This window comes from Schistocerca cancellata, chromosome 8 (genome assembly GCF_023864275.1).
Source record: "Schistocerca cancellata isolate TAMUIC-IGC-003103 chromosome 8, iqSchCanc2.1, whole genome shotgun sequence".
Taxonomy (NCBI): Eukaryota; Metazoa; Arthropoda; class Insecta; order Orthoptera; family Acrididae; genus Schistocerca; species Schistocerca cancellata.
In genome coordinates, this window is record NC_064633.1 from 563,943,126 (window position 1) to 563,971,103 (window position 27,978).

Consider the following 27,978-nt stretch of genomic DNA (forward strand, 5'->3'; position numbering starts at 1 on the left):
AGTGATGATAGGCGATAACAAAGAGCAGTTAATAGTAATGATTTAACAATGGCAAAACTATCGAATGTTTCCATTAATGCAATGCGTCGGAGTGTGGAGACGGTTTTCTTTGAATGATCCCACAGACTCATGTCAATCAAAAGAGTAAATGAGAAGTATAGCCGTCTTCGTTCAGTTGCTCCCACTGACCGGTATCACTGAAAAGAATGAGTGAATAGCTCAACCGACCTAAAATATTACAACAAAGTCAGTGGATTGTCTTTCAACAACCGAATGCGTCGATTGTTTTCATTTGGTTGTTCCCGCTGCTACCAGAATTTGTTCTGTCAAGCCTACTTGTTTTCACAAAAGCTGTAAATTTAAACATGAGCACGCAAATACTTGAAATAATTATCCTACGGTCTTTTGATATGTTAGTGGTTAACACATCGTTGCATTTACAACAGTGACAGATTTTCTTATATCTCTTCTGAATAAAGTAGTGCCAAGAGGAAACACGTTTTGGCATACTACATGCATACAGACACGGGTCCAGGCGTCAGAGCCCTGCTTATCGTAATTTACACATTCCCGCCGTGTTGCTCTTAAACTATAGTTATTTCTCTGATACATTTGAGAACAGTTTCTACGCCAGCATCAACGACCGTCAGATAAGTATACTAGTCTTCTCAATATCTTCCGACTTCCTTTAAAATCTGTACCGTTCCGTTAAAGAAGGCATAACTACTTGAGTATTTTGGCCAAGACAAGAGTTATACGACAAGACAATGGGACCCTTTCCTTCATATTGTTTGCAAAAGCCCCGTTTTTGATATCGTGACCCATTCACGAAATAAAAGGGGAGCCAAGTTTAAGGGGCCCTGGACATCATGAGGGCCCAAAAAATTGAATTTTTTATTTTTCAAAATTCAATAATTATTCTTGATTCGAAATGTATATACCTTATGTATAGCACCTCATCATTTTGATGTAAGTGCCGTTCTAAAGGATATGCGGCACTTGATAGCCTGGTTGTCACACTACTGTCAAACTCAAAACATTGTATATAGTGTCACGTTATTTCATTTATCATGGTAGAACTAAAGTCAATATACAGAGATTTTTAACTTTCTAAACTACTGGAAAAATGTTTACATAGCAAAACACAGAACTCGAATCAAAACTTCAGTAGTTACAATTGAGAACGATTGCGAAAATTTGTTTTTGTTGGCATGTGAGCTTTTTCCTACTGGTGTAAAAAATGCCATAATATTTCCAATCATACAGCAACAAGCAGATTAGAACCATGAGTAGACTAGGACTCAAAATTGGGGACAACATGAAAAGTGGGCTGCTACAGGTGGTCTGGCAACGTGTTGGCGAGGAAAGAAAAATCCGTTGAAAACATGACGAAGGTGGCTGTATAGTAAAGAAAACGAAGAAAACTAAAAAAGATGAAAAGGACACTTATAATCAACAACATCATGGGGGTGGAATGTTCTGTAATATTACCATTGAGAAGAAGATGACTTGCAAATCTTTGGTTTCAATTTCCCCTAGTCAATGTTTTTCCATACTTAGGTATCATTATCTCATCCAAAATTAAAGCTACAAAAACAAAATTTTGCATGCATAATAATATAGTGCCTGCCTACACAGTGTGCCACATTATTCGACAAAGTTGCAAATATTTTAGGCTGGAGCATATCATATGTTCTTAAATTACTAGGGGTAAAATTCTCTTCGAAAAATATATTTAAAAAAAAAATACGTAAAACAATAAATTGGTAAATATTCCTGGTTTACTGTTTCAACAAGTCAGCAATTGAAAGAAGGAAATTTGTTCTGACCTTTTATTTCGAATAGTATGGCAGTACAATGCGCCTAAAATAAAAATTACACATAATTCAGTATGTAAGATAAAAATCAGCGTTCCCTCGACTTTGTGTCCCAGTGTTTATTAAATTTTTCTCATAAGGCGTCTCAATACACTAATTATTTCGTTAAAGCTTCATTCCAACAGCTATTAAAGGTTCTAAGTATTAAATTTCAGTCTGATAGTAAACCCTATAGGCCATGACTTCCAAGTCTCCTTAAATGGCTCATTCTGTGTGTATGTATGTATGATGTTTCAAAGTCTTTGCATTAAACTTCTAGTTGTGGTATATCACTTCGTGTTAAACAATTATTGTCAGAGAAAAGATGTTCGCTGGCTCCGCGCGGGATTAGCCGAGCGGTCTAAGGCGCTGCAGTGGTGGACTCTGCGGCTGGTCCCGGCTGAGGTTCGAGTACTCCCTCGGGTATGGGTGTGTGTATTTGTCCTTAGGATAATTTAAGTTAAGTAATGTGTAATCTTAGGGACTGATGACCTTATCAGTTAAGTCCCATAAGATTTCACACACATTTGAACATTTTTGTTCGCTGGTACTTCCTGGTGACCCTCGGTGTTCTTTAGTATCAGCCAGCAATGGAACACCAGGATTTCACAAAACTGTAAGAGGAGAAAGAAATTTTAAAAGTGAATCAGGAACTTTAATTTTACTCGCCCCAGCCCCTGTCACACGGAGAAGATGACTGCATTATAGGCAGCTCCCACTGCATATGCATGACTACGACCTATCACGTCTCAAGGGCGTAACCAATTAAAAAGGACATCCAGCTTCGTTGAAAGGCCACAGCGAACATTTTATATCGAAGAAAATTTGTTCCTCATGACGTGGTCCATCAACTGTAGATGTTTGATGCAAAAACATTGAAACATCCTGTATATATTCCCTTTCCTGTCAGCCCGCAGCTTGTCTGAGGTAGAAGAACGACATATTTTATGTTAAATACTAGTTTTTTCCTGGACTATTTATTTATTTTCTCTTGGTGACACAAATTACACCACTTACTCGTTTCGGAGTTTTGCCGTTGTCAAGTCTATCTGTGAAAATGGTGTAACAGGTTAATATTGTTCCTTGCGTCTAAATTAGTCCGTGTCTACATATGACAACTTACGCCTACGTCTTAGCTCGCACGACGTGGTCCATATGGTATCGTTGAGCATATATGGCGCTACAACACATAGGGCAACGACATGACTTAAGCCCAAAATTAGTGCTAAAAAACAGATGGCGTACTTAAAGAAATAACAAAGAGAGAACAAAAAATCACAAATGAGCTTACATACGTTACAAAAGCTTACATAGGGCAAATATGGGAAAGATAAACAGCTTGTTTCAGAAAAAATAAAATAAAATTAACTTTTCGCTCTGACAACAACGTAAACGTCAAAAAACAATCACAAAAAATAATATTTCGACTGTATCAAATCCAAACGTCAATAAACGTTTTTGTGACGATTTCAGTAAATTTTGTATCGGGCAAACAGCCAGGAATTTCGGAATCACATTTAAAGAACACTCACTAAAGTGCGAAGAGCAACCACATTTTACTTGCATTTAAATTTCAAGAACATAAATCAGTAAATATGGAAAATGCCCTAAACATTCTAGGCAAAGTACCTAAAGGACATACAATTAACGTTTAGGAAGAAACGGCAATTCACATTCGCACATGAAGTTCCCAGAAGACATCCTCAACGACGAACAGATTTTGAACATAGGCCAAGCTTTGAAAATTTTATTGACATTGTGAAAGGAAAAGGGTAAACCATCGCGATAAACACAAAACAGTAGAACACTTTTCACTTATGTAAGAACCCAAGGAGCTCAAAAAAACACAAGCATTGTCTCTGTCGTGTGCACGCGACAACTGTTTTAAATAGTAAAAGTTACAGTTCTTACATAAATAACTTAGTGTTAGAAAGGCAATTTTGAACGTTTTTAAATTTTTTAATGTGTATTTGCTCTTGCAATGCGACTCATATGGGCTCGTTTTGTTTTTAGCTGGATAACCAGAAACAGAAGGAAGTGATGTGAAAACCATGTTTTCGTAATCCATTTAATTCAACTTTCACCTTAGTCGTATCGATAAGGAATAAGCTGGAACTCCGCAACCACTACTAGTATCAGCAGCGCATCTTGGTCGTTACATTTTCAGCTTTCAGCTCGTATGCACAATATTTTTAGTGTTCATGTTTGCAAAAAACTTACCTACATGCTCTTTGCTAGCCCATAATCGCGTGCAATAAGGAAAGAAGCAAGGCATGCTGTCGTATTTTGAAAGAAAGAGAACTGCATAGAGGAAAACTTCCACGCAGAATACAGTTCTTGTTTTTTTAAATTACCAATGCATTAATCTCAATGTAGTTTATCTATCTTCTCACTTTGATATCTTATCTTTGATGCGTCATTTAGTGCATGGCCACTAATAGAAATTTACAGGGTAAAAAACACGATGTAATTTTTAAACACCATCCAGGATGGTGGAATGCTATAAATGTGATTAAGGGAATGGCCTCAAACGCTTAAGACTCCTTAAAGTCGATATTTTTCTTTAACATGCATGTGAGTAACATTTTAGTGATGGTAACCTAACTGTCTAAGATGTAGGCCTACCTTTGCAACAGTAACCTCTTTGGTTCTTTTCCCGCAATTTTTGTCGCAAGTAACTCTGTCAGTTTTTCAGGAATAACCAAACAGAGCACAATTGTAATGTACATACACTTCAATCATCTGCTTCAATTTCACTTTTTAAATTCATTTTGAGATTTTCAGAGTATATAAGTCTGTACCATGCTTTGCGATGTACCATTAATTAATTAGATACTTACTTTGATGTTCCAAGTATCATTTGCACGATAAATCGGAATGATGTGGAACGAGTTCTTTATATAAACATCAGTTTTTTGTACAACTGCCTCAAGGCTGACCATTTACTAGCTTTTTGTTTTTTTATTTACAGACAGACACATGTTAACAGTAATTGCAAATCTCAATAACGGATAGTCTTCTGTAGAACAGGAGTCACCAAAGAGAAAAGTTTTCAGTTTAGTTTCGAATTTTACTTTGCTGTCTGTCAGGCATTTTATTTCATTGGATAAGAGATCAAAACTATTTGGTTGCAGCGTTGTGAACAGCTGTCTGTGCTACAGACTACCTTAATGTGGAGTAATGATTGTCACTTTTACCTGCTGGTATTGTAATTATGTTCATCACTGTTCCTGTTTAAATGCTGCGGATTATTTTCAAGGAACGTAATGAGGGAATAACTACATCTACATCTACAGCCATACTCCGCAAGCCACCTGACGGTGTGTGGCGGAGGGTACCCTGAGTACCTCTATTGGTTCTCCTTTCTATTCCAGCCTCGTATTCTTCGTGGAAAGAAGGATTGTCGGTATGCTTCTGTGTGGGCTCTAATCTCTCTGATTTGGTCTCTTCGCGAGATATACGTAGGAGGGAGCAATATACTGCTTGACTACACTGTGAAACGGATAGAGTGCCACTCACACAGTCATCAGCAGGGAGGCACGGCGAAAACAGTGTTCCAAATGGTTTATCTCAAAGCCTTCTTCATAAAGAAATCAAAGCGCGCACACACACACACACACACACACACACATACACACACAGTTACACAAGCATACCCATAGAAATGACACACACATGGCCGCTTTCTCCGGCTGTTCTAGCTAGAAAAATTTTAAAGAAGGAGAAAATGTGAACAACGAATAATTATCTGCACGAGGAATTTAGGGCATGAGACGCTGCACCAACAGTCAGCATAGTTACGCAGCTATGTGTTGCGCGAGGACGATTCCGTTGTTACAGTGTGGCTCGGATGTCGAAGGGTTTGCGGTTTGAAGACGATGATAAACACACGAAAGCAACCATAATTCACGTATGCAACAGAAAATATTTCTTGAACGCCTCCATTTACGAATGAAATGTGATTCCTTCGAAATTTAGATTATGATCGGATCGATTAGTACAATGCAAGCTGGCATTTTTGATGAAAAAACTACATCTCCACTCATTCAAAGCACCAAATACCATTTAGGATACGACCACAAAAGTAAAGAGATATATCTAACGATACAAACTGATTATGGGCATAGTGAGAAATATCACCGCGGTGAACCATGGAGGTATAAATGAGGTGAACCTAATGATATGCTCTGTTTAACATGGCGAACGTAGGTTTAACGACAACCCTCTTTTTTTTGTAATTCTACGAATAACCCACAAAAAACTGTCTCTGAAGAATTGAACATAGTCAATGACTTTCCGTGAAACAGAAATTCCTTTGTAAACCTATAACGTCGGTGGTGCTGAGCATAGAATAGAAACTGTATGTGTGCTGTGTATCCTTTCTGAAGAATACTTTAAATGAAATTTATGTTAATACTCTTTTCGTCGCGCCTGACGTTTGCTCGGCGTGTAAGTAGCAATCTATCCCTTTCACAGTATAGTTATTCCCTCATTAAGTTTGTTGTCTTTAATCCACTACACTTCAACATGAACAATAATGTACGTAATTGCAATATCAGAAGGAAAAAATAACATTCATTACGCCACATTAAGGTTCTCTGTGGCTCCAAGGGGTTTCACAATGCTACAACTAAAAGCTTTGACCCCTTACCTAATTATATGAAATGCCTGAGACACAGCAAGGTAAAATTTGAAACAGAAACTGAAAACGTTTCTATTTGATAACTCCTGCTGTTCTGCGGAAGTTTATCTATCACTGTAATGTGTCCATGGTAACGTATAACAATTACTCACTTACATCTGTCAATATTTAATTAAAAATTGTAAGAACTAACAAATCATCAGCAAGTAGGCATATTTACAAAAAAATTCAAGTCAGTATATAATGACTCGTTCCATATCATCACGATTCATCGTGCCAATGATACGTCAAACTAAGTAACTAACTATTGATATATCACAAATCATGTTATAGGCATTTTTTTTTTTTGAGTCATCAGTCTTCTAACTGGTTTGACGGGGCACGCAACGAAGTCCTCTCCAACCTCATCATCTCAGAGTAGCACTTGCAATCTATATCCTCTGTTATTTGATACGTGTACTCTCATCTCTGTCTTTCTCTACAGCTTTTGCCTTCTACAGCTCCCTCTAGCATTATGGAAGTCATTCTCTGATGTCTAAACAGATGTCCTATCATCCTGTCCCTTCTCCTTGCCAGGGCTTTCCACATATTCTTTTCCTCTCCGATTCTGCGCAGAACTTCCGCATTCCTAATCTTATCAGTCCACCTAATTGAAAACATTCGTCTATTGCACCACACCCCAACTTATTCTATTCTCTTCTCTTCCTGTTTAGGATACGACCACAAAAGTAAAGAGATATATCTAACGATACAAACTGATTATGGGCATAGTGAGAAATATCACCGCGGTGAACCATGGAGGTATAAATGAGGTGAACATGTTACACTAATATACAATGCTGTGTTCCAAACGTAAATGCTCAGAAATTTCTTCCTCAAATTAAGGCCTATTGTTGAGACTAGTAGTCTTCTCTTGGACAGGAATGCCGTTTCTGGCATTGCTAGTCTGCTTTTGATGCCCTCCTTGCTCCTTCCGTGGCTGATTATTTTGCTGCGTAGGTAGCAGAATTCCTTAACTTCTTTTACTTCGTGCCATCATTCCTGACGTTAAGTTTCCCGCTGTTCTCATTTCTGCTTCTTCTCATTTTTTGGTCTTTCTTCCATTTACTCTCAGTCCATATTCTGTACTCATTAGACTCTTCATTCCATTCAGCAGATCACGTAAATCTTCTTCACTTTCACTCAGGATAGCAACGTCATCAGCGAATCGATCAAACAATGGTGCAAATGGCTCTAAGCACTATGGGACTTAACACCTGAGGTCATCAGTCCCTTAGACTTAGAACCACTTAAACCTAACTAACCTAAGGACATCACACACACGTCCACGCCCGCGGCTGGATTCGAACCTGCGACCGTAGTAGCCGCACGGATCCGGAGTGAAGCGCCATGAACCGCTTGTCCACAGCGGCCGGACGAATGGTATCGCTGATACTTTGAACTAGAATTTTAACACCACTCCCGAACCTTTCTTTTATTGTCATCATTAGATCTTCGACGTTCAGATTGAACAGTAGGGGCGAAAGACTACAATCCTGTCTTACACCATTTTTAATCCGAGCGATCTGTTCTTGGTCGTCCGCTCCTATTATTCCCTCTTAGCTCTTGTACGTTTTGTGTATCACCCGTCTCTTCCTATAGCTTACCCTATTTTTCTCAGAATTTCGAACATCTTATGCCATCATACATAATCGAACTCTTTTTCCAGGTCGGCAAATCCTATGAACGTGTCTTGATTTTTCTCTACTCTTGCATCCATTATCAACCGTAACGCCAGAACTGCCTCTCTAGTGCCTTAATTTTTCCTATAGCCACACTGATCATCATCTAACACATCCTCAATTTTCTTTTCCATTCTTATGTATATTATTCTTGAAGGAACTTGGATGCATGAGCTGTTAAGCTGATTTTGCGATAGTTCACGCCCTTTTCGGCTCTTGCAGTTTTCGGAGTTGTGTGGATGATATTTTTCCAAAAGTCAAATGGTACGTCGCCAGACTCATACATTCTACACACCAACGCGAATAGTCGTTTCGTTGCCACTTCCTCCAATGATTTTTAGAAATTGTGATAGAGTGTTACCTATCTCTTCTGCCTTATTTGATGAAAGTCCCCCAAGGCTTTCTTAAATCCTGAGTCTAATACCGGAACACCTATCTCATCTATACTCCCATTTCTTCTATCACATCAAATAAATTTTCACGCCTCATAGAGGCCTTCACTGTACTCTTTCCACCTATCCGCTCTCTCCTCTGCATTTAACAGTGTAATTCTCTTTGTACTCTTCATGTTACCACCGTTGCTGTTAATGTCACCGAAGGTTGTTTTGACTTTGCTATATGCTGAGTCAGTCCTTTCAAAAGTCATTTCTTTTTCGATTTCTTCACGTTTTTCATGCAGCCATTTCGTCTTAGCTTCCCTGTACTTCTATTTATTTCAAACCTCAGCTACTTGTATTTCTACATTCCTGAATTTTCCTGAACGATTTTGTACCTTCTTCTTTCATCAATCAACTGACGACTTCTTGTGTTACCCAGGGCTTCTTCGACACTACCTTCTTTTTATCTTTGTTTCTCTTTCCAACTTCCGTAATGGCCTTTTTAGTGATGCCCAATAGTTTTCAACTGTACTGTCTACTGGGAAATTCTTTATTGCTGTATGTACAGCCTTAGATCACTTCAAGCGTACCTCCCCATTCCTTAGTACTTCTGTATTCCACTTTTTTGCGTGTTCATCCTTCCTGACTAATCTCTTGAACTTCGGCCCACTCTTCGTGTGCGTGTTGGGGCTTATGGGCGCTCAACATCGAGGTCATCAGCGCCCACTCTTCGTTACTACGTCACTGTGATCCGAGCCTACATTTGCTTCTGGGTACGCCTTACAGTCCAGTATCTGATTTCGAAATCTCTTTGTTACCATGACGCAATGTAACTGAAATCATCCAGTATCACCTGGTCTTTTTTAAAAGTAAATCTCTTCCTCTTGTGATGCTTAGAGACAGTATTCGCTATTTCTGGCTGAAATGTATTAGAGAAGTCAATAAGTCTTTCTCTTGTCTCACTTCTTGTCCCAAGCCCATATTCTCCTGTAACTTTTTCTTTTACTGCTTCCCCTGTAACTGCATTCCCATCCCCCATGACTATTACATTTTGATCTCCCTTTACGTACTGTTTGCCCTTTCAATATCCTCAATATCTCTCGATGTCAGCATCTATACCTGAACTATCAATATCAGTCTTGGTTTGCTGTCGATTCTGATAAGAATAATGGTAATACTGAACTGTTCACACTAACACACTCTCTGCCCTACCATCCTACTCATAACGAATCCTACTCCCGTCATACCATTGTCCGCTGCCGCTGAAATTACCCTACACTCGTCTGACCAGAAATCCTAGTCTTCTTTCCATTTGACCTCACTGGTCACTGCTGTATCTGGATTGTGCCTTTACATTTCCCTTTTCAGATTTTGTAGCTTCCTCACCATGTTCAAGCTTCTGACATTCCATGCAACGACTCGTAGAGCGCTACCGTATCTTTGGTTATTCATGCTTTTTCTCTGATCACCTCGCCCTTGGTAGTTCCGTCCCAGAGGTGCAAATGAAGAACTATTCCGAATTCTTTTACCAATGGAGACGATACATCACTTTTTTGACTTGCACAAGATATGATAGCATGCTTTGCTTCTTTCTTCATTTCACACATTTATCAGCTTTTTGCAAACGTGACCACTGAAAATGTTATGCATACGGATGGAAAGCTGAAAATGTAACGAAGAAAAAAGTAGTACCGATACCAGTAAGCAAAAACGCATTTATTTCTGAGTTCCAGGTTCATTTGCCATCGATACGAATACAGTGAAAGTGGAATTAAATGGATTACGAAAGCATGCTTTTCACTTCGCTTCCTTCTGTTTTTGGTTATCCGAAATATAGCGGCGAAAAACAAATTACGTTAACAAGGGCTAATGTGTCGTATTACTAGAGCAAATACGCATTCATGAACAGAATAAAGCTCGAAGCTGCCTTCCTGAGACTACGTTATTCATGTAAGCTCTATGTTTTTCTAGTTTCAAACGGTTGTTGCTCGCAGACGTCAGAAATCATGAAAAAGAAGCAATCGTAAACAGCAGTCTGCTAACGTTTTGGGCTAACTTAAACAGCGGCTGGCCCCGTCCATTCTGGCTTCAAAACAACCTACAGCGTAAGTCTGTAGTGTCAAGTCCCTTCTTTTTTTTACCTCCATGGAACATTCAGATGCACAGAACTGATAGTTTTTTTGTCAACATACATTTACGCCATAGTCACGTGGCCTCACTGCGGCGTAGGTTTGTCCGTAATGCTTCCTACAAATTTTTCATGTCATTATATCGCTAGTACAGACAGATACCCGTTGTAAGTGCTGTGGATTTCGTGTAGGCGTTTTGTAGACACCTTAACAATTTGCATTTGATACGTGGAATAAAGTAGGCTCTAGGCTTCGAAGAGTAAAATGAACGGTCATCACATCACAGCTCCGTCACGTCAGCGAGTACGTAAATTGCCCGCCACGTCACGTCACGTAACTTCGCTTAGCCCAGTATAGAACGGTGACAGTGAGGTTATGAATCACTATCAGCGATACTTCAAGTCAGAGTATAGTATCGCAATTGCGGGAGTAACAATGACAAAAATTAATAATAGCCAAAGCAATCTTCGTAACGCATTTTCTTAACCAGTACTGTTTGGTAAAATGTCGGAAGGTAAAACAACATTCCAAAACATCGACTGTTATTTGCTAAGGAAAATATGTAAGTACAAACATGTTAAACAGTAGCTATAATGATATAAATAGGGCCTGTTTACTTTGTCCATTACGTTTTCTTTTTTGATACGTAAGTATTAATGTCGTTACCAACGGTATCTGTTTTCCTTCGTTGAAGCTGACGTCTTTACTTAAGGTGTTATTTTATGGAAACTGCTTCATAAACTTATGATCTTATTTAAATGCACTGTGGGCATCAACTCTGTTCTCTTATAGTAAAACCTAAATAACTTTTCGCTTTCAGATACCTGACCTCGCTTGTGTAAGAACACTCAATGGGAAAAATATACAAGTCGTCATGGAAACTTAACAATTTGCCACGAAAACGAAGCATAACAATAAAATAAAGTTTAAGAAGACATAAACCCGTAAAATAAATTAGTACATGATGAATGAGCGGCGGCCGGGGTGGCCGAGCGGTACTAGGCGCTACAGTCTGGAACGGCACGACCGCTACGGTCGCAGGTTCGAATCCTGTCTCGGGCATGGGTGTGTGTGATGTCCTTAGGTTAGTTAGGTTTACGTAGTTCTAAGTTCTAGGGGATTGATGACCTCAGCAGTTAAATCCCATAGTGCTCAGAGCCATTTGAACCATTTGATGAACGAGCATGGCGACAATAGGTGAATGTACGATGGTCACAGACGACGATACCGTCGAAACTTTCCTACCGGCAAACGTTGACGTGACGTACTGTGACGCGAATTGACGGTCCGTTGACGACTTGTATGAGTGCCGCCATTTTAACTGCATTGTGAAAAGTTTTGCCGGTTTCGAAGTGACGTGGAGTGGTGGCCAATGTGAACTTGCGTCAAACATCACGTGACAATTGCAGCTTAGTACTACTCTATGGAACCGAGGCTGTCAAAACAGCTGTAAATATAACTTTTCAAAATCACGGCAATAAAAAATAACCATGTAAATAACGTGAACGTGAGTAACAAACAGACAATCGACATTTACTCTCCAAGATGCCATATGGGCCACGTTATGCCAGCTAAGACGTAAGCATAAGATAAGGTACGTAGAAGCCATATGTAAACATAAACTAACTTATACGTAAAGAAGAATATTATACCACCATCACAGGTATACTTCGTAATGGCAAAACTCCGACAAGAGTTTCTTGCGTATCTTCTGTCACATCGAGTAAAATGAATAAATAGCGCAGCAAAAACTTGTATTTAATACATGTCGTTCTGTACACATATAGTGTCGTTGAGCTTCATGCATGTTACACTATTGGCAATTAAAATTACTACATCACGAAGATGACATGCTACAGACGCGAAATTTAACCAACAGGAAGAAGGTGCTGTGATATGCAAATGATTAGCTTTTCAGACCATTCACACAAGGTTGGCGCCGGTGGTGACACCTACAACGTGCTGACATCAGGAAAGTGTCCAACCGATTTCTCATGCACAAATAGCAGTTGATCGGCGTCGCCTGGAGAAAAGTTGTTGTGATGCCTCGTGGAAGGGGGAGAAATGCGACTTTGATAAAGGTCGGATTGTAACCTATAGCGATTTCGGTTTATCGTATCGCGACATTGCTGCCAGCGTTGGTCGAGATCCAATGACTGTTAGCAGAATATGGAATCGGTGGGTTCAGAAGGGTAATATGAAACGCCGTGCTGGATCCCAACGACCTCGCATCACTAGCAGTCGAGATGATGGTCATCTTATCCGCATGGCTGTAACGGATCGTGCAGCCTCGTCTCGATCCCTGAGTCAACAGATGGGGAAGTTTGCAAGGCAACAACCATCTGCACGAACAGTTCGACGACGTTTGCAGCAGCATAGACTATCAGCTCGGAGACCATGGCTGCGGTTACCCTTGGCGCTGCATCACAGACAGGAGCGCCTGCGATGGTGTACTCAACGACGGACCTGGGTGCACGAATGGAAAAATAATTTTTCGGATGAATCCTGGTTCTGTTTACAGCATCATGATGGTCGCATCCATGTTTGGCGACATCGCGGTGAACGTACATTGGAAGCGTGTATTCGTCATCGCCATGTGGCGTATCACCCGGCGTGATGGTATGGGGTGGCATTGGTTACACGTCTCGGTCACCTCTTGTTGACATTGACGGAACTTTGAACAGTGGACGTTACGTTTCAGATGTGTTACGATCCGTGGCTCTACCCTTCATTCGATCCCTGCGAAACCCGACATTTCAGCAGTATAATGCACTACCGCATGTTGCAGGTCCTGTATGGGCCTTTCTGGATACAGGAAATGTTCGACTGCTGCCCTGGCCAGCATATTGTCCAGATCTCTCACCAATTGAAAACGTCTGGTCAATGGTGGCCGAGCAACTGGCTCGTCACAATACGCCAGTCACTACTCTTGATGAACTGTGGTATCGTGTTGAAGCTTCATGGGCAGCTGTACATGTACACGCCATCCAAGCTCTGTTTGACTCAATGCCCAGGAGTATCAAGGGCGTTATTACGGCCACAGGTGGTTGTTCTGGGCACTGATTTCTCAGAATCTATGCACCCAAATTGCGAGAGAATGTGCATCACATGTTAGTTCTAGTACAATATATTTGTCCAATGAATACCCGTTCGTCATCTGCATTTCTTCTTGTTGTAGTAATTTTAATGGCCAGTAGTGTACTTTGTCAGTGCTTTTCCTAACGCATAGGTACACACACGTGAGCGGAGGTGCGGTACTTACCCCTGTAGTGCACGTCGCGGTGCATGGAGGGACACTTCTTGCCCTGCAACAGAAGACACAGCCGGCATTAGCCTCCGAGGACGGGACGGTACAGCGTGGCGGACAATGGGCGCCCCGCGGCTGATCGATGCGTGAGCCGCGTCCAGGCCACAATGGGCGGCCGCCGGCCCCGTTACAAATTGGTTCATTGTGATTAATGGGCCCCCCGTTTGCAGGAGGTGAGAATCCAATTAACGAGAGAACGGTCGTCACAGTTACCGCCGGCAACACGCCGCGACGCGCCGCGACGCGGCGATCCGCCTGGCCCCCCTTCCAGTTGCCGCTCGCTGGAGCCTTTAAGGGGCTCCGGAACGCCCTATACTTGCAATGTTAAAATAACGCTTATAAATTACATCTTTCCTCACAAAGTATTTGAGGTAGGAAGTTGACCTTTTTACAGATTATTTATTGGAATATGGGCTACAACTTAACACCGGGATTTTACAAAATTTTAGTTCAGTTATTAAAGATGATTTTTTTTTTTCAATTGTAATGAAAATTCACAACATTTTTTTTGCAATTTTTTATTTATATATTCAAAGATATACTTTTTTTGGAAAAAGACTGTGTTAAATTATGCAGAAGGTACTGTGTAACATTTACTGAAAGTTTGAAACAAATATGTTTGGAAGATCCTTAGAAAACATGTAATTAGTATGAGAAAATAAAAGTTTTGGGAATCGAGCGACAAAGATTGGATTAACTTTTTAGTGCATTCCAGGTCCATAGGATGGATTATCTTCATCCTCTGCAAACTCCTCCTCCAGCTTCCTCTTGTTCCTCCTCCTGTTTACTCTTGCTTGTATTTCTAGACTCTTTACAGGCCTGTCTGCAGCCCGAAGGCGTTCCTTGTCTAAAGCAAGCATCGCTCGTACCATGTTAGAACCTACCTTCATTCCCATATTTCTAAATACCTTGCACCTTACAATGTTGCCATCATTGAAAGTCACAACAGCAACTTTACTTTTACTCATTATTATACTTCAACAAAACAGAGACTCAAGAAACACAATTAATTACGAATATTTTCGAGATAACGACAGAGTAAATAAACATGAAACAATCGACAATCACACCAGCGATATATATTGAACCATCACAGGTTAGCCACAACACATACTTTATCTCACATCACTAAAATGTACCTGATGAACACGGACGTTAATAATAACACCATTTGACAGCAGTTTAACAGCGCCACAGTGGGTCACGCCCATGTAGAACACATTTCAAAAAAAATTTAAAAATAGTGGTAGTCTTCGGAATTGAATAAATTATATATCTATTAAAAGGTAATAGTCTGCTGATTCAGAAAACGCAAAAAAGTAAAAATTGAACTTTTCATGATTTTGAGCCTTTCCGGAGCCCCTTAAGCCGGACGTCGCCACTGCCGTAACACATTAACCGGAAATATCTCAGCCTCGTTTTGGCCGAGACAGCATTCAATACTTTTTCAGTGGGGTCAAAAATTTGAAAACCTCTCTCACACCCGCCTGAATTAGCTTCACCGATCAGGACAGTAAAAAACATGCGTATGTTAAGGGAATTTTCATTCACAAGGCAGGCTTATCACATTCACACAGTTCAATACTGTTCTATCCTGATTAAATTGAGCTTAACTTAAATTCCATAAGGCAGTGAAGCAATTTCGAAGTCTCGGTGCGACGAAAATTGTCAGTCGATCTCCTGAAAACATTTGTAATAATTATTATCACATGGGGGAAGACCGGAGGTCTGCTGGTAAAACCGTGTTAGCCTATTTATTTGAAGTAACTGGATATCTTGAGCATACAAAACGGCAGGTTCGTCCAGTGTAAATCAGACTTTCCCCACTGATCCCGTGCAACACAGCGTAGTAAGCAGACACTGTCAATAATAATCAGTTAAATAATACGCGAACGCACTTCCTTTAGTTTAGTTCATGTATTACATTCCTTCTCATACAGAATCTCATCAAGATGGCGACTAGCTCAACAATACATACATATACATCCTCCTTCTTTCACGGCTAATCGGCAAGCATTGCCTCATTCTTTTCGTAAGAGAAAACAGATAGCAGAGAAGCTATTGCCGGCCGGAGTGGCCGTGCGGTTCTAGGCGCTACAGTCTGGAACCGAGCGACCGCTACGGTCGCGGGTTCGAATCCTGCCTCGGACATGGATGTGTGTGATGTCCTTAGGTTAGTTAGGCTTAATTAGTTCTAAGTTATAGGCGAGTGATGACCTCAGAAGTTAAGTCGCATAGTGCTCAGAGCCATTTGAACCATTTGAAGAGAAGCTATTCCATGGAATAAATGGACGCTCCAAGGAATAATAGGGCTTGAAACTACTTTGCATTGATAATCATCGTATATTAAAGTTTGGGAATCGGTAAGATAAGAAGAGATATTTCGAGATATGTACTGAGTTATATAATTTATAAAATTTCTGGCTGGCTCTGAGCACTATGGGACTCAACTGCTGTGGTCATAAGTCCCCTAGAACTTAGAACTACTGAAACCTAACTAACCTAAGGACAGCACACAACACCCAGCCATCACGAGGCAGAGAAAATCCCTGACCCCGCCGGGAATCGAACCCGGGAACCCGGGCGTGGGAAGTGAGAACGCTACCGCACGACCACGAGATGCGGGCTAAAATTTCTGAAAATATCGCGGAGAGACCGCTGCAAGAGACATTACAAGCAGGCATTACGGTTGTGCTTTTGGACGAGTTCTGCGTTCCACAAATCCTCACACACACACACACACACACAAACACACACACACACACACACACACACACACACACACACACACATACACGCGCGCGCTCTTCACTTGAAATACAATAGTGTTGCGCAAAGAGTTTTCTATAAACAATGCGCGATAAGGCGAGTAGCCAGTTGTAAGAGTATTGTTTCTTTTATTCGAGTTGAGAGGCGTCATTCTGAGACTGCGCAGCCTCCTCTGGTAATGCATAGTTTCGTTGTGACAATAGGGTAATCAGAAAACGAAGAGGGAGCACAGATCAGTATACAAGTAAATGATGAAGTAATCGTTTCACAAGCTGAGGCAGAAGAAGTTGTAAGTCTGTCAAACAATATTAAGTCTCCATGGAGCGATAGGATTCCCATTGAATTACTGAAGTATGTAGGATATTCACTAACTGAAAAATTAGCCAAGAAGCTTAAAAATGTTATATCTGGTAATGAAATTACAAACAAATGGAGAACTAGGTTCACAAAAAAAAGGTTGTAAGTTCCATGCGGCGTTTCGCGGATGATGCTGTAGTATACAGAGGAGTTGCAGCATTAGAAAATTGCAGCGAAATGCAGGAAGATCTGCAGCGGATAGGCACTTTGTGTAGGGAGTGGCAACTGACCCTTAACAAAGACAAATGTAACGTATTGCGAATACATAGAAAGAAGGATCCTTTATTGTATGATTATGGTAGCAGTAAATTATCTGGGATTATGCGTACGGAACGATTTGAAGTGGAATGATCATATAAAATTAATTGTTGGTAAGGCGGGTGCCAGGTTGAGATTTATTGGGAGAGTTCTTAGAAAATGTAGTCCATCAACAAAGGAGGTGGCTTACAAAACACCCGTTCGACCTATATACTTCAGTATTGCTCATCAGTGTGGGATCTGTACCTGGTCGGGTTGACAGAGGAGATAGAGAAGATCCAAAGAAGAGCGGCGCGTTTCGTCACAGGGTTATTTGGTAAGCGTGATAGCGGTACAGAGATGTTTAGCAAACTCATGTGGCAGACTGCAAGAGAGGCGCTCTGCATCGCGGTGTAGCTTGCTGTCCAGGTTTCGAGAGGGTGCGTTTCTGGATGAGGTATCGAATACATTGCTTCCCCCTACTTACACCTTTCGAGGAAATCACGATGTAAAATTAGAGAGACACGGGCGCGCACGGAGGCTTTCCAGCAGTCGTTCTTCCCTGCAAACTGGAACAGGAAAGGGAGATAATGACAGTGGCACATAAAGTGCCCTCCGCCACACACCGTTCGGTGGCTTGTGGAGTATAAATGTAGATGTAGATGTAGATGTACTTAACAGGTACTGTAAACCTCTACAATATGGGGATTCCTTCCAACTGAATACGAACAACTGGAGACATTTACTCCAATAACTACATCCAGGCGAAAATTGGTTCCAGGTTAACTAGTTCCATCGCAGTTAATAGTTGTGTTAGACAAGGCGACTCTGTGAGCTCGCTACTTTAAAATATAGTAATTAGTATAAAGAAGGTACTGGCTGTTAGTGGTCATAGATTGGAGGACGAAGAAATGAAAATCATTTATTATCCGGTTCAGTTGGCAAACAGTGAAGATGACCGGCAGATACTTTTACATATATTAAATGTGGCAGCCAAAAACTTAAGTGTGGTCAGATTCACTCTCAAAACCCAATGTATGACCACATCTGTGAGAGCAATTACGTGCAAACTGGAAGTGGATGGAAAAAGTATTGGTATTGGGCTGTCCAGAAGAGTAAAAGCGAAAAGAAATGTTAGAAAACACATAGTAAAAGCAAGCAAAGTGGCAGGGTGTCTAAATGATACGGTTTAGGCAAAAAAGCATACAGGAAAGGTGCAAAGGTAAGATTATACAGAACAACAAACACACCAATCAAAACTTGCACCGTTGAGACAAGACCGAAAATACCAAAACAAAAAGACTTTTAGAAACAATGGAAATGAAAATTGTGCGAAGCATTACAGAGAAGACACTGAGAGATAGGGAGAGAGGTGAAGGAGTTAGAAAAGGATGTAAAGTGGGCTCCATTAATGAGTGGGTGCACAAGAGAAAGCAAGAATAGAACGAACATATAGGATGCGTGAACAGAAGATGGTGAAAGTCGTAAAAAAGAAATCACCAGCTCGTGAAAGAAATAATGGCCGCCCAAGGAAAAGATGGAGGAAGAACTTCGCGGTAGACTAAGTAGTAGTGAAGCGAACAGGCTTTATCCTAGAAAAAAAGGACGAACAAGCCGAAGAAGAAGAAGATATGCTAATGCGAGAAGTAACTGACACATGTTAATGATAAAACGGACTCCTCAGTCGACGAATGACTACGTGATCCATTTCATCTCCTCACTCTAAATGCATTTAGATCAATAGCTTACACTGCGCATGTTTATTAACATCACCAGTGAGCTTCGGGGTCGGTGTGTGAACTGTTGGAATGAATGCAAAGATAAAGTCGATCCCTGTTTACCTGGAAGCTTCCCTTGAGGGAAGATTACAATTTCCTTGAGAGTAGAGGTCTTGGGACGATAAGTACAGTGTCCACTTAAATTAATGCGACCACCTGTCAAAAGCCCGAATAACCACATTTTGCAGCTCGGACCTCTACGAGGCATGCAGGAAGAGACTGAGTGAGGTTCTGGAAGTTACTGACAGGGATGTGGAGCCACGCCGAATCCAGTTCCGCGGCCAGCTGTGCTCGGTTTCTCAGTAGAGGATCCATGGCACACAGATTCTCGATTGGCTTTAAATTCTGGGAGTGAGGTAAATTCATCATGGTGCTCTTCAAACGACACACGTACTCATTTGCATTGTCTTGCGTTTAGATGCCATTGTGCCCAAGGAAAATAAAAACTGCATGTGGATGTGGTCATCGTTCCCAACTACACTATGCACAACTGTGTTAATTTATTGAGCCTTCCAGAATCGGAGATCACCCAAGGAATGGGACTGGACTCTTTCCACTACTGTTGCTGGATGTTTTCCAGCAGACGCTGTACAAGTCAATAATTATCTGTCCGATGGAGCGTCAAACCTGATTCATCTGAAAAGGCCACCTGTTGCCGCTTGGTGGACGTCAAGTTGTGGTACTGGCGTGCAAGTTCCATCCTTCGTTGCCAATGGACAGAAGTCCGCACGTGTGCGTGAAACAGGCAGCTGCTGTGGAGGCTCATACGCAGCAATGTTAGCTGAACGACCATTTGGCAGTAGGAGAGACCGGTGTTCTTCTTCGTAATCGTCGCCTTGGCGTGAATTTTTGAAAAAAAGCGGCCACTTGATCTTCCGTACAACTACGACGTTTTGAGGAATTTATTAATTAACTGGTAGGTAAACCCAGAAATTTCTCCGTCCCCACCATCTGATGGTCCAGCACTCAGGCAAACTATCTGAGGGCTTCAGAAAATTACTTATATTGCATAATCAGGTGAAGTCATCGTCTTTTTAATAAAAGGAAATGCACCTACGTCCATGCTACCACTGAACCCGTAATTATGGGATGGGGCAAATAAAAGTGGCGCGAAGAACTTATTTCCATTCATCTCTTGGCACTAGTTGGCCCAGGTCAGGAAGCTGCTCAAGTCGGATTGAAGCTGGACTGCTGGAATTGCTGCCGTCTCAAGCTAAGAATTCTATTGCAGTTGTTGAATACTACGGGGGCTGTCGTCATACACGTTATACTTAAAGCCTCCCACACAAAGTAATCGTTCACTGAAACATCAGGTGACCTGGATGGCCGGCTACGGCCGCGACTACACTGACCTCGGCTTACAACTCTGTCAGGCGTGAAGATTGTGTAAATCTACTCCAGGGTTCGGCAGGCTGCATGGACTGCTGGTCTATCCTGTTGGGAGTAACTCGGTGCGCGCCAAGGGGTGTGGTTATATGCATACATCCATATCAATTTTATCCACTCGTCCGGGCCAGTTGTATCTTCCCCACCCTGTATAAGCAACCACAGTTAGTGAATGAAACGGCAATATTAATTTTATTTTAGTCCTTCTCTTTGTATAAGGACCGCGCTGGAGCGCTAAAGAGATGTCGACATGTGCTCTAAACGTCTCTGGAAACTCTCTGTGTTACAACTCGTGATATCACCTAGAATCTACATATATCCTGACACTGCCGACTGTATTAAATGATCCTTTACCAACTGGTGCTCTGCTATTAAACCATATAAAGGATCATCATCTTGCCTAAGAATTTCGCCTTCCAGTTTAGGAAAAGGAGCTTTCTGCTCCTTGCTACACCACGTAATATGTTCGAAGTCTTCCGAATAGCCACTGGTTTGGTATTGTTCTCATCCCTTTCCTATTTGGTGCTCACCTTCCAGTCACTGCATAACTACTGCACCCTACAGGTTCCTTTTATCTCCTTTTCCCTCTTCCCTCTTCTCCCTTCATTCTCTCTATGCCTTTCTGTTTTTCTTTCCCTTCCTATAAACACTTTCATTCTTTTGTCTTACAGTTGGCAATTTCTTCCGAAATAATGGCCGACGGAACAGGCACTAGTACCATAAGTGCAAGGAAGTACCGGATGATCAAAACTTCAGTATAAATTTGAAAACTTAATAAACCACGGAATAATGTAGATAGAGAGGTAAAAATTGACAAACATGCTTGGAATGACATGGGGTTTTATTAGAACCAAAAAAAGAAAAACGAAGTTCACAAAATGGCCGACAGGTGGCGCTGGACAGCAAAACGACAGCGACTGCGCATGGCAATCGTGTATAAACGGAGCTATAATGAGAGAGAGAATCAGTTGCGCCAGCAGTCGCAGCATATTGACGTTACCTGAAAAGGCGCTTTTAGTGAAGCTGTATTATCCTAATGGGGAATGTGCTAGTTCAGCGTTACGATCCTATCGCCATGGGAAGGAGACTCGAACGGGTAAAGGTCCGTTGACAAATGCAGCTGTAGCGAGAATGAATTCGAAGTTCGAAGCCATAGGTTGTTTAGACGATAGACCCCGTAGTGGCCGACCGAGCACAAGGCGTAATGCTGCTGAGACATTTCAGGAAGAAATGGAGACTGTAGCGGGTTCGTCTATGCACGGGGAAGTCAGCGGTCGTGCAGTCGCACGTCGCACCTGCATTCCATACACTACTGTTTGGTTGGCACTTAGGCGTACCCTGTGATGCTATCAGTACAACATCCATCGGCATCATGAACTGTTAGCTGGCGATTTAATGAAGCGGAGGGCATTTGCGGTGTGGGCGTTTTAAAAGATGGCGGAAGATGACGATTGGTTGAGTAACGTGTTGTGGACCGACGAACCTCATTTCACGCTCCGAGGGTCTGTCAACGCCCACAACTGCAGAATTTGGGCTACCGAAACTTCTATAACTGTCGTGAAAACTCCATTGGACAACGAGAAAGTCACGGTATGGGTTGGATTTACCACATCTACCGTAATCGGGCCTTTTTTCTTCGAGGACATGCATGATTCTGGTTTTGTAACTGGTACCGTGACGGGTGAGAGGTACTCCGATATGTTACAGAATCGCATCATCCCCAGCCTGGCTGATAAACACCTGCTGGAACGTACGACGTTTATGTAGGATGGCACTCCACCCCATATTGCTAGACGCGTGAAAGATCTCTTGCGCGCGTCGTTTGGTGATGATCGTGTGCTCAGCCGCCACTTTCGTCATGCCTGGCCTCCCAGGTCCCCAGACCTCAGTCCGTGCGATTATTGGCTTTGGGGTTACCTGAAGTTGCAAGTGTATCGTGATCGATCGACATCTCTAGGGGTGCTGAAAGACAACATCCGACGCCAATGCCTCACCATAACTCCGGACATGCTTTACAGTGCTGTTCACAACAGTATTCCTCTACTACAGCTACTGTTGAGGAATGATGGTGGACATATTGAGCATTTCCTGTAACGAACATCATCTTTGCTTTGTCTTAGTTTGTTATGCTAATTATTGCTATTCTGATCAGATGAAGCGCCATCTGTCGGACATTTTTTGAACTTTTGTATTTTTTTTTTTTTTTGTTATAATAAAACTCCATGTCTTTCCAAGCATGTGTGTCAATTTGTACCTCTCTATCTACATTATTCCGTGATTTATTCAGTTTTCAAATTTATACTGACTTTTTGGTCACCAGGTAAGTCTTGGCGAAAACTGATGAGGAACGGATACAAAATACGACGTTAATGTTAATGTACAGCAGAGATGAGAAGTTACAGAGATATCTTTACCTTCTCGAGGGTGGACGAGGGCCACGTGAAGTCGATGTTGGTCCTGACGGTGCGGTGGTGCAGGTGCTGCGGCGGTCGCACGTTGTTCTCCAGAGGCGCCTTCGGCTCCTCCTTCGGACCCTGCATCAGCATCCTCAGCGAGTACATCTGCAACGCAAGACACCGCATGGTGCGTCAGCGGACGCATTTGATTTAGACGCCTGTGAGTCTAACAGCCTAGTACTACCCTACTTGATAACGTGTACAGTAGATGTCCCAAACTACATCGTTTCGTCTACATGAGTGTAGTGAGTGTAAGTGTAACGTGGCGTCATGCTTGTGTCGATGATGATGATGAATATGAAATAGAAGCGAGAGGATAAAACTTGGTTCTGGCAAAGATAGCGTAATTCTGTCTGTTGACACCACGGGAACTGCCGGGTGTAAATATTCGTACTCGACTGAAGGATAACAATCAACAGTAGTACGGAAACACTGCAGGAGACAAAGAAAATATATCTGTAATTCGTCCCAAAAAGCGGTGTTAAATCTTTAGATCACGAATATTACGAAACCATCCGTCCACACTTTCCCGGCTTGATGCTTTGCAATGAAAACATTTTCAGTAATCAAGACTTTATTATCACCTTCATCGAAAAAGTACAAAGAAGGGCAGCTCGTTTTGTATTATCGCGAAATAGGGGAGATAGTGTCACAGACATGATACGTGAATTGGAGTGGCAATCATTAAAATTAAGGTGTTTTTCTTTGCGGCGGGATCTTCTCTTGAAATTTCAATCACCAGTTTTCTCCTCCGATTGCGAAAACATTCTGTTGGCACCCACCTACATAGGGAGAAATGATCATCACGATAAAAAGAGAGAAATCAGGCCTCGCACAGAAAAATTTAAGTGCTCGTTTTTCCCGCGTGCCATTCGAGAGTGGAACGGTAGAGAGACAGCTTGAAGGTGGTTCATTGAACCCTCTTCCAGGCACTTTACTGTGAATAGCAGAGTAATCACGTAGATTAGATGTAGAGATTATCTTCGGAGGGAAACATTGGGTGTGAATTTGTAAATGATCAGGCACAATTATTTAAGTAACACTTCACAGCTACACTTTCAATTTTTTATTTTTTAATATAAAAACAAGTTTTTATTTCCTCACTATAAGTTACTCAAGTATACTCAATCTGAATTAAATCAGCCAAACTGCCAATCTTCAAATTGGTTACATCAATATCACTACCGAAGGGCAAGTAATAATGACAAAAAATGGTTCAAATGGCTCTGAGCACTATGGGACTTAACATCTGCGGTCATCATTCCCCTAGAACTTAGAACTACTTAAACCTAACTAACCTAAGGACATCACACACATCCAAGCCTGAGGCAGGATTCGAACCTGCGACCGTAGCAGTCGCGCTGTTCCGGACTAAGCACCTAGAACCGCTAGACCACCGCGGCCGGCTAATAATGACAGATTGTAGCTTCACAGTCTGCCTGATTTAAACGGAATTGAGTGTGATTGAAAGCGGGACTGCAACAGAGAAGCCATCAGCAAAAACAGCACATAGTTTTTTCTTAAACAAGAAAGTGAAGCATGGCACTCGGATTGCCATCTCCAGAAGAAAACGCTACCAGTAGTGTTTATTATCGATATCGCATGGAGAGCATGTTGTTAGAAACATATGAGCAACTTTTCGAATAACCAGGATATCGATGAGACAATAATCTTTAAAATACCTTAACAAATTCTAAGAGAAAGAAAATGACGGACAACGAAGGATTTATACGAATGAGACGGAAACCGATGGATGCGATGCACGTGTACAGACTTAAAATTTCAGAAAAATTGGAAGATTTATTCACGAGAAAGAACTTAACAAGTCAGTAACGCGAAGTTCCACCTCTAGCCTCAAGCAAACAGTTATTCAGCTTGGCATTACTCTTAGACTCTTTGTATATTCTCTTCAGGGATTTCGTGTCAAATCTGTCGAAATGTTGTCAGAATCTCGAGCGGGTTGGAGGGCCCTAATCTTCCAAAAGTTCTCAACTGTGGAGAGATCCGGCGATCTTTCTGGACGGTGCGCCTTAGCAAGTACGAAGAGAAGCACTAAAATGCCTCGTCTTTTGCAGGCGGACATTATCTTGTTGAAATATAAGCTAAGATGACTTGTCAGGAAGGGCAATATCGTTAGGCGTAGAATATCGTCGACGTACCGCTGTGCTGCATCTGTGCCACGGATGACAACCAAATGATGTCGCTCCCCCCATGAACCATGGACCTTGCCGTTGGTGGGGAGGCTTGTGTGCCTCAACGATACAGATAGCCGTACCGTAGATGCAACCACAACGGAGGGGTATCTGTTGAGGGGCTAGACAAACGTGTGGTTCCTGAAGAGGGGCAGCAGCCTTTTCAGTAGTTGCAGGGGCAACAGTCTCGATGATTGACTGATCTGGCCTTGTAACATTAACCAAAACGGCCTTGCTGTGCTGGTACTGCGAACGGCTGAAAGCAAGGGGAAACTACAGCCGTAATTTTTCCCGAGGACATGCAGCTCTACTGTATGATTAAATGATGATGGCGTCCTCTTGGGTAAAATATTCCGGAGGTAAAATAGTCCCCCATTCGGATCTCCGGGCGGGGACTACTCAAGAGGACGTCGTTATCAGGAGAAAGAAAACTGGCGTTCTACGGATCGGAGCGTGGAATGTCAGATCACTTAATCGGGCAGGTAGGTTAGAAAATTTAAAAAGGGAAATGGATAGGTTAAAGTTAGATATAGTGGGAATTAGTGAAGTTCGGTGGCAGGAGGAACAAGACTTTTGGTCACGTGAATACAGGGTTATAAATACAAAATCAAATAGGGGTAATGCAGGAGTACGTTTAATAATGATTAAAAAAATAGGAGTGCAGGTAAGCTACTACCAACAGCATAGTGAACGCATTATTGTGGCCAAGATAGACACGAAGCCCATGCCTACTACAGTAGTACAAGTTTATGTGCCAACTAGCTCTACAGATGACGAAGAAATTGAAGAAATGTATGATGAGATAAAAGAAATTATTCAGGTAGTGAAGGGAGACGAAAATTTAATAGTCATGGGTGACTGGAATTCGACAGTAGGAAAAGGGAGAGAAGGAAACATAGTAGGTGAATATGGATTGAGGCTAAGAAACGAAAGAGAAAGCCGTCTGGTAGAATTTTGCACAGAGCATAACTTAATCATAGCTAACACTTGGTTGAAGAATCATAAAAGAAGGTTGTATACATGGAAGAACCCTGGAGATACTAAAAGGTATCAGATAGTTTATATAATGGTAAGACAGAGATTTAGGAACCAGGTTTTAAATTGTAGAACATTTCCAGGGGCAGATGTGGACTCTGACCACAATCTATTGGTTATGAACTGTAGATTAAAACTGAAGAAGCTGCAAGGTGGGAATTTAAGGAGATGGGACCTGGATAAACTGAAAGAACCAGAGGTTGTACAGAGTTTCAGGGAGAGCATAAGGGAACAATTGACAGGAATGGAGAAAGAAATAAAGTAGAAGACGAATGGGTAGCTCTGAGGGATGAAGTAGTGAAGGCAGCAGAGGATGAAGTAGGTAAAAAGACGAGGTCTAGTAGAAATCCTTGGGTAACAGAAGAAATATTGAATTTAATTGATGAAAGGAGAAAATATAAAAATGCAGTAAATGAAGCAGGCAAAAAGGAGTACAAACGTCTCAAAAATGAGATCGACAGGAAGTGCAAAATAGCTAAGCAGGCTTGTCTAGAGGACAAATGGATATAGAGGCTTATCTCACTAGGGAAAAGATAGATACAGCCTACAGGAAAATTAAAAAGACCTTTGGAGAAAAGAGAGCCACTTGTATGAATATCAAGAGCTCAGATGGAAACCCAGTTCGAAGCAAATCAGGGAAAGCAGAAAGGTGGAAGGAGTATATAGAGGCTCTATACAAGGGCGATGTACTTGAGGACAATAGTATGGAAATGGAAGAGGATGTAGATGAAGATGAAATGGGAGATACGATACTGCGTGAAGAGTTTGACGGAGCACTGAAAGACCTGAGTCGAAACAAGGCCCTGGGAGTAGACAACAATCCATTAGAACTACTGACGACCTTGGGAGAGCCAGTCCTGACAAAACTCTACCATCTGGTGAGCAAGATGTACGAGACAGGCGAAATACCCTCAGACTTCAAGAAGAATATAATAATTCCAATCCCAAAGAAAGCAGGTGTTGACAGATGTGAAAATTACCGAACTGTCAGTGTAAGAAGTCACAGCTGCAAAATACTAACGCGAATTATTTACAGACGAATGGAAAAACTGGTAGAAGCCGACCTCGGGGAAGATCAGTTTAGATTCCGTAGAAATGTTGGAACACGTGAAGCAATACTGATCTTACGACTTATCTTATAAGAAAGATTGAGGAAAGGCAAACCTACGTTTGTAGCATTTGTAGACTTAGAGAAAGCTTTTGGCAATTTTGACTGGAATACTCTTTTTCAAATTCTAAAGGTGGCAGGGGTAAAATACAGGGAGCGAAAGGCTATTTACAATTTGTACAGAAACCAGATGGCAGTTATAAGAGTCGAGGGGCATGAAAGGAAAGCAGTGGTTGGGAAGGGAGTGAGACAGGGATGTAGCCTCTCCCCGATCTTTTTTAATCTGTATATTGAGCAAGCAGTTAAGGAAACAAAAGAAAAGTTTGGAGTAGGTATTAAAATCCAGGGAGAAGAAATAAAAACTTTGAGGTTCGCCGATCACATTGTAATTCTGTCAGAGACAGCAAAGGACTTGGAAGAGCAGTTGAACGGAATGGACAGTGTCTTGAAAGGAGGATATAAGATGAACATCAACAAAAGCAAAACGAGGATAATGGAATGTAGTCTAATTAAATCGGATGTTGGTGAGGGAATTAGATTAGGATATGAGACACTTAAAGTAGTAAAGGAGTTTTGCTATTTGGGGAGCAAAATAACTGATGATGGTCGAAGTAGAGAGGATATAATA

The 27,978-nt window shown here is 41.6% G+C and overlaps 1 protein-coding gene across 1 annotated transcript in view; it reads right to left on the reverse strand.

The window, feature by feature from the left end:
• The window catches only part of LOC126095128 (carbonic anhydrase-related protein 10-like), a 460,639-nt gene that overhangs the window by 23,840 nt on the left and 408,821 nt on the right, over nucleotides 1-27,978 (reverse strand). Inside the window, exons 9-10 of the mRNA XM_049909836.1 lie at nucleotides 22,974-23,120; nucleotides 13,988-14,030 (exon numbers count right to left, since the gene is read on the reverse strand). Of these exons, the coding sequence (XP_049765793.1) occupies nucleotides 13,988-14,030; nucleotides 22,974-23,120 (190 nt within the window). The remainder of the gene's footprint in view (nucleotides 1-13,987; nucleotides 14,031-22,973; nucleotides 23,121-27,978) is intronic.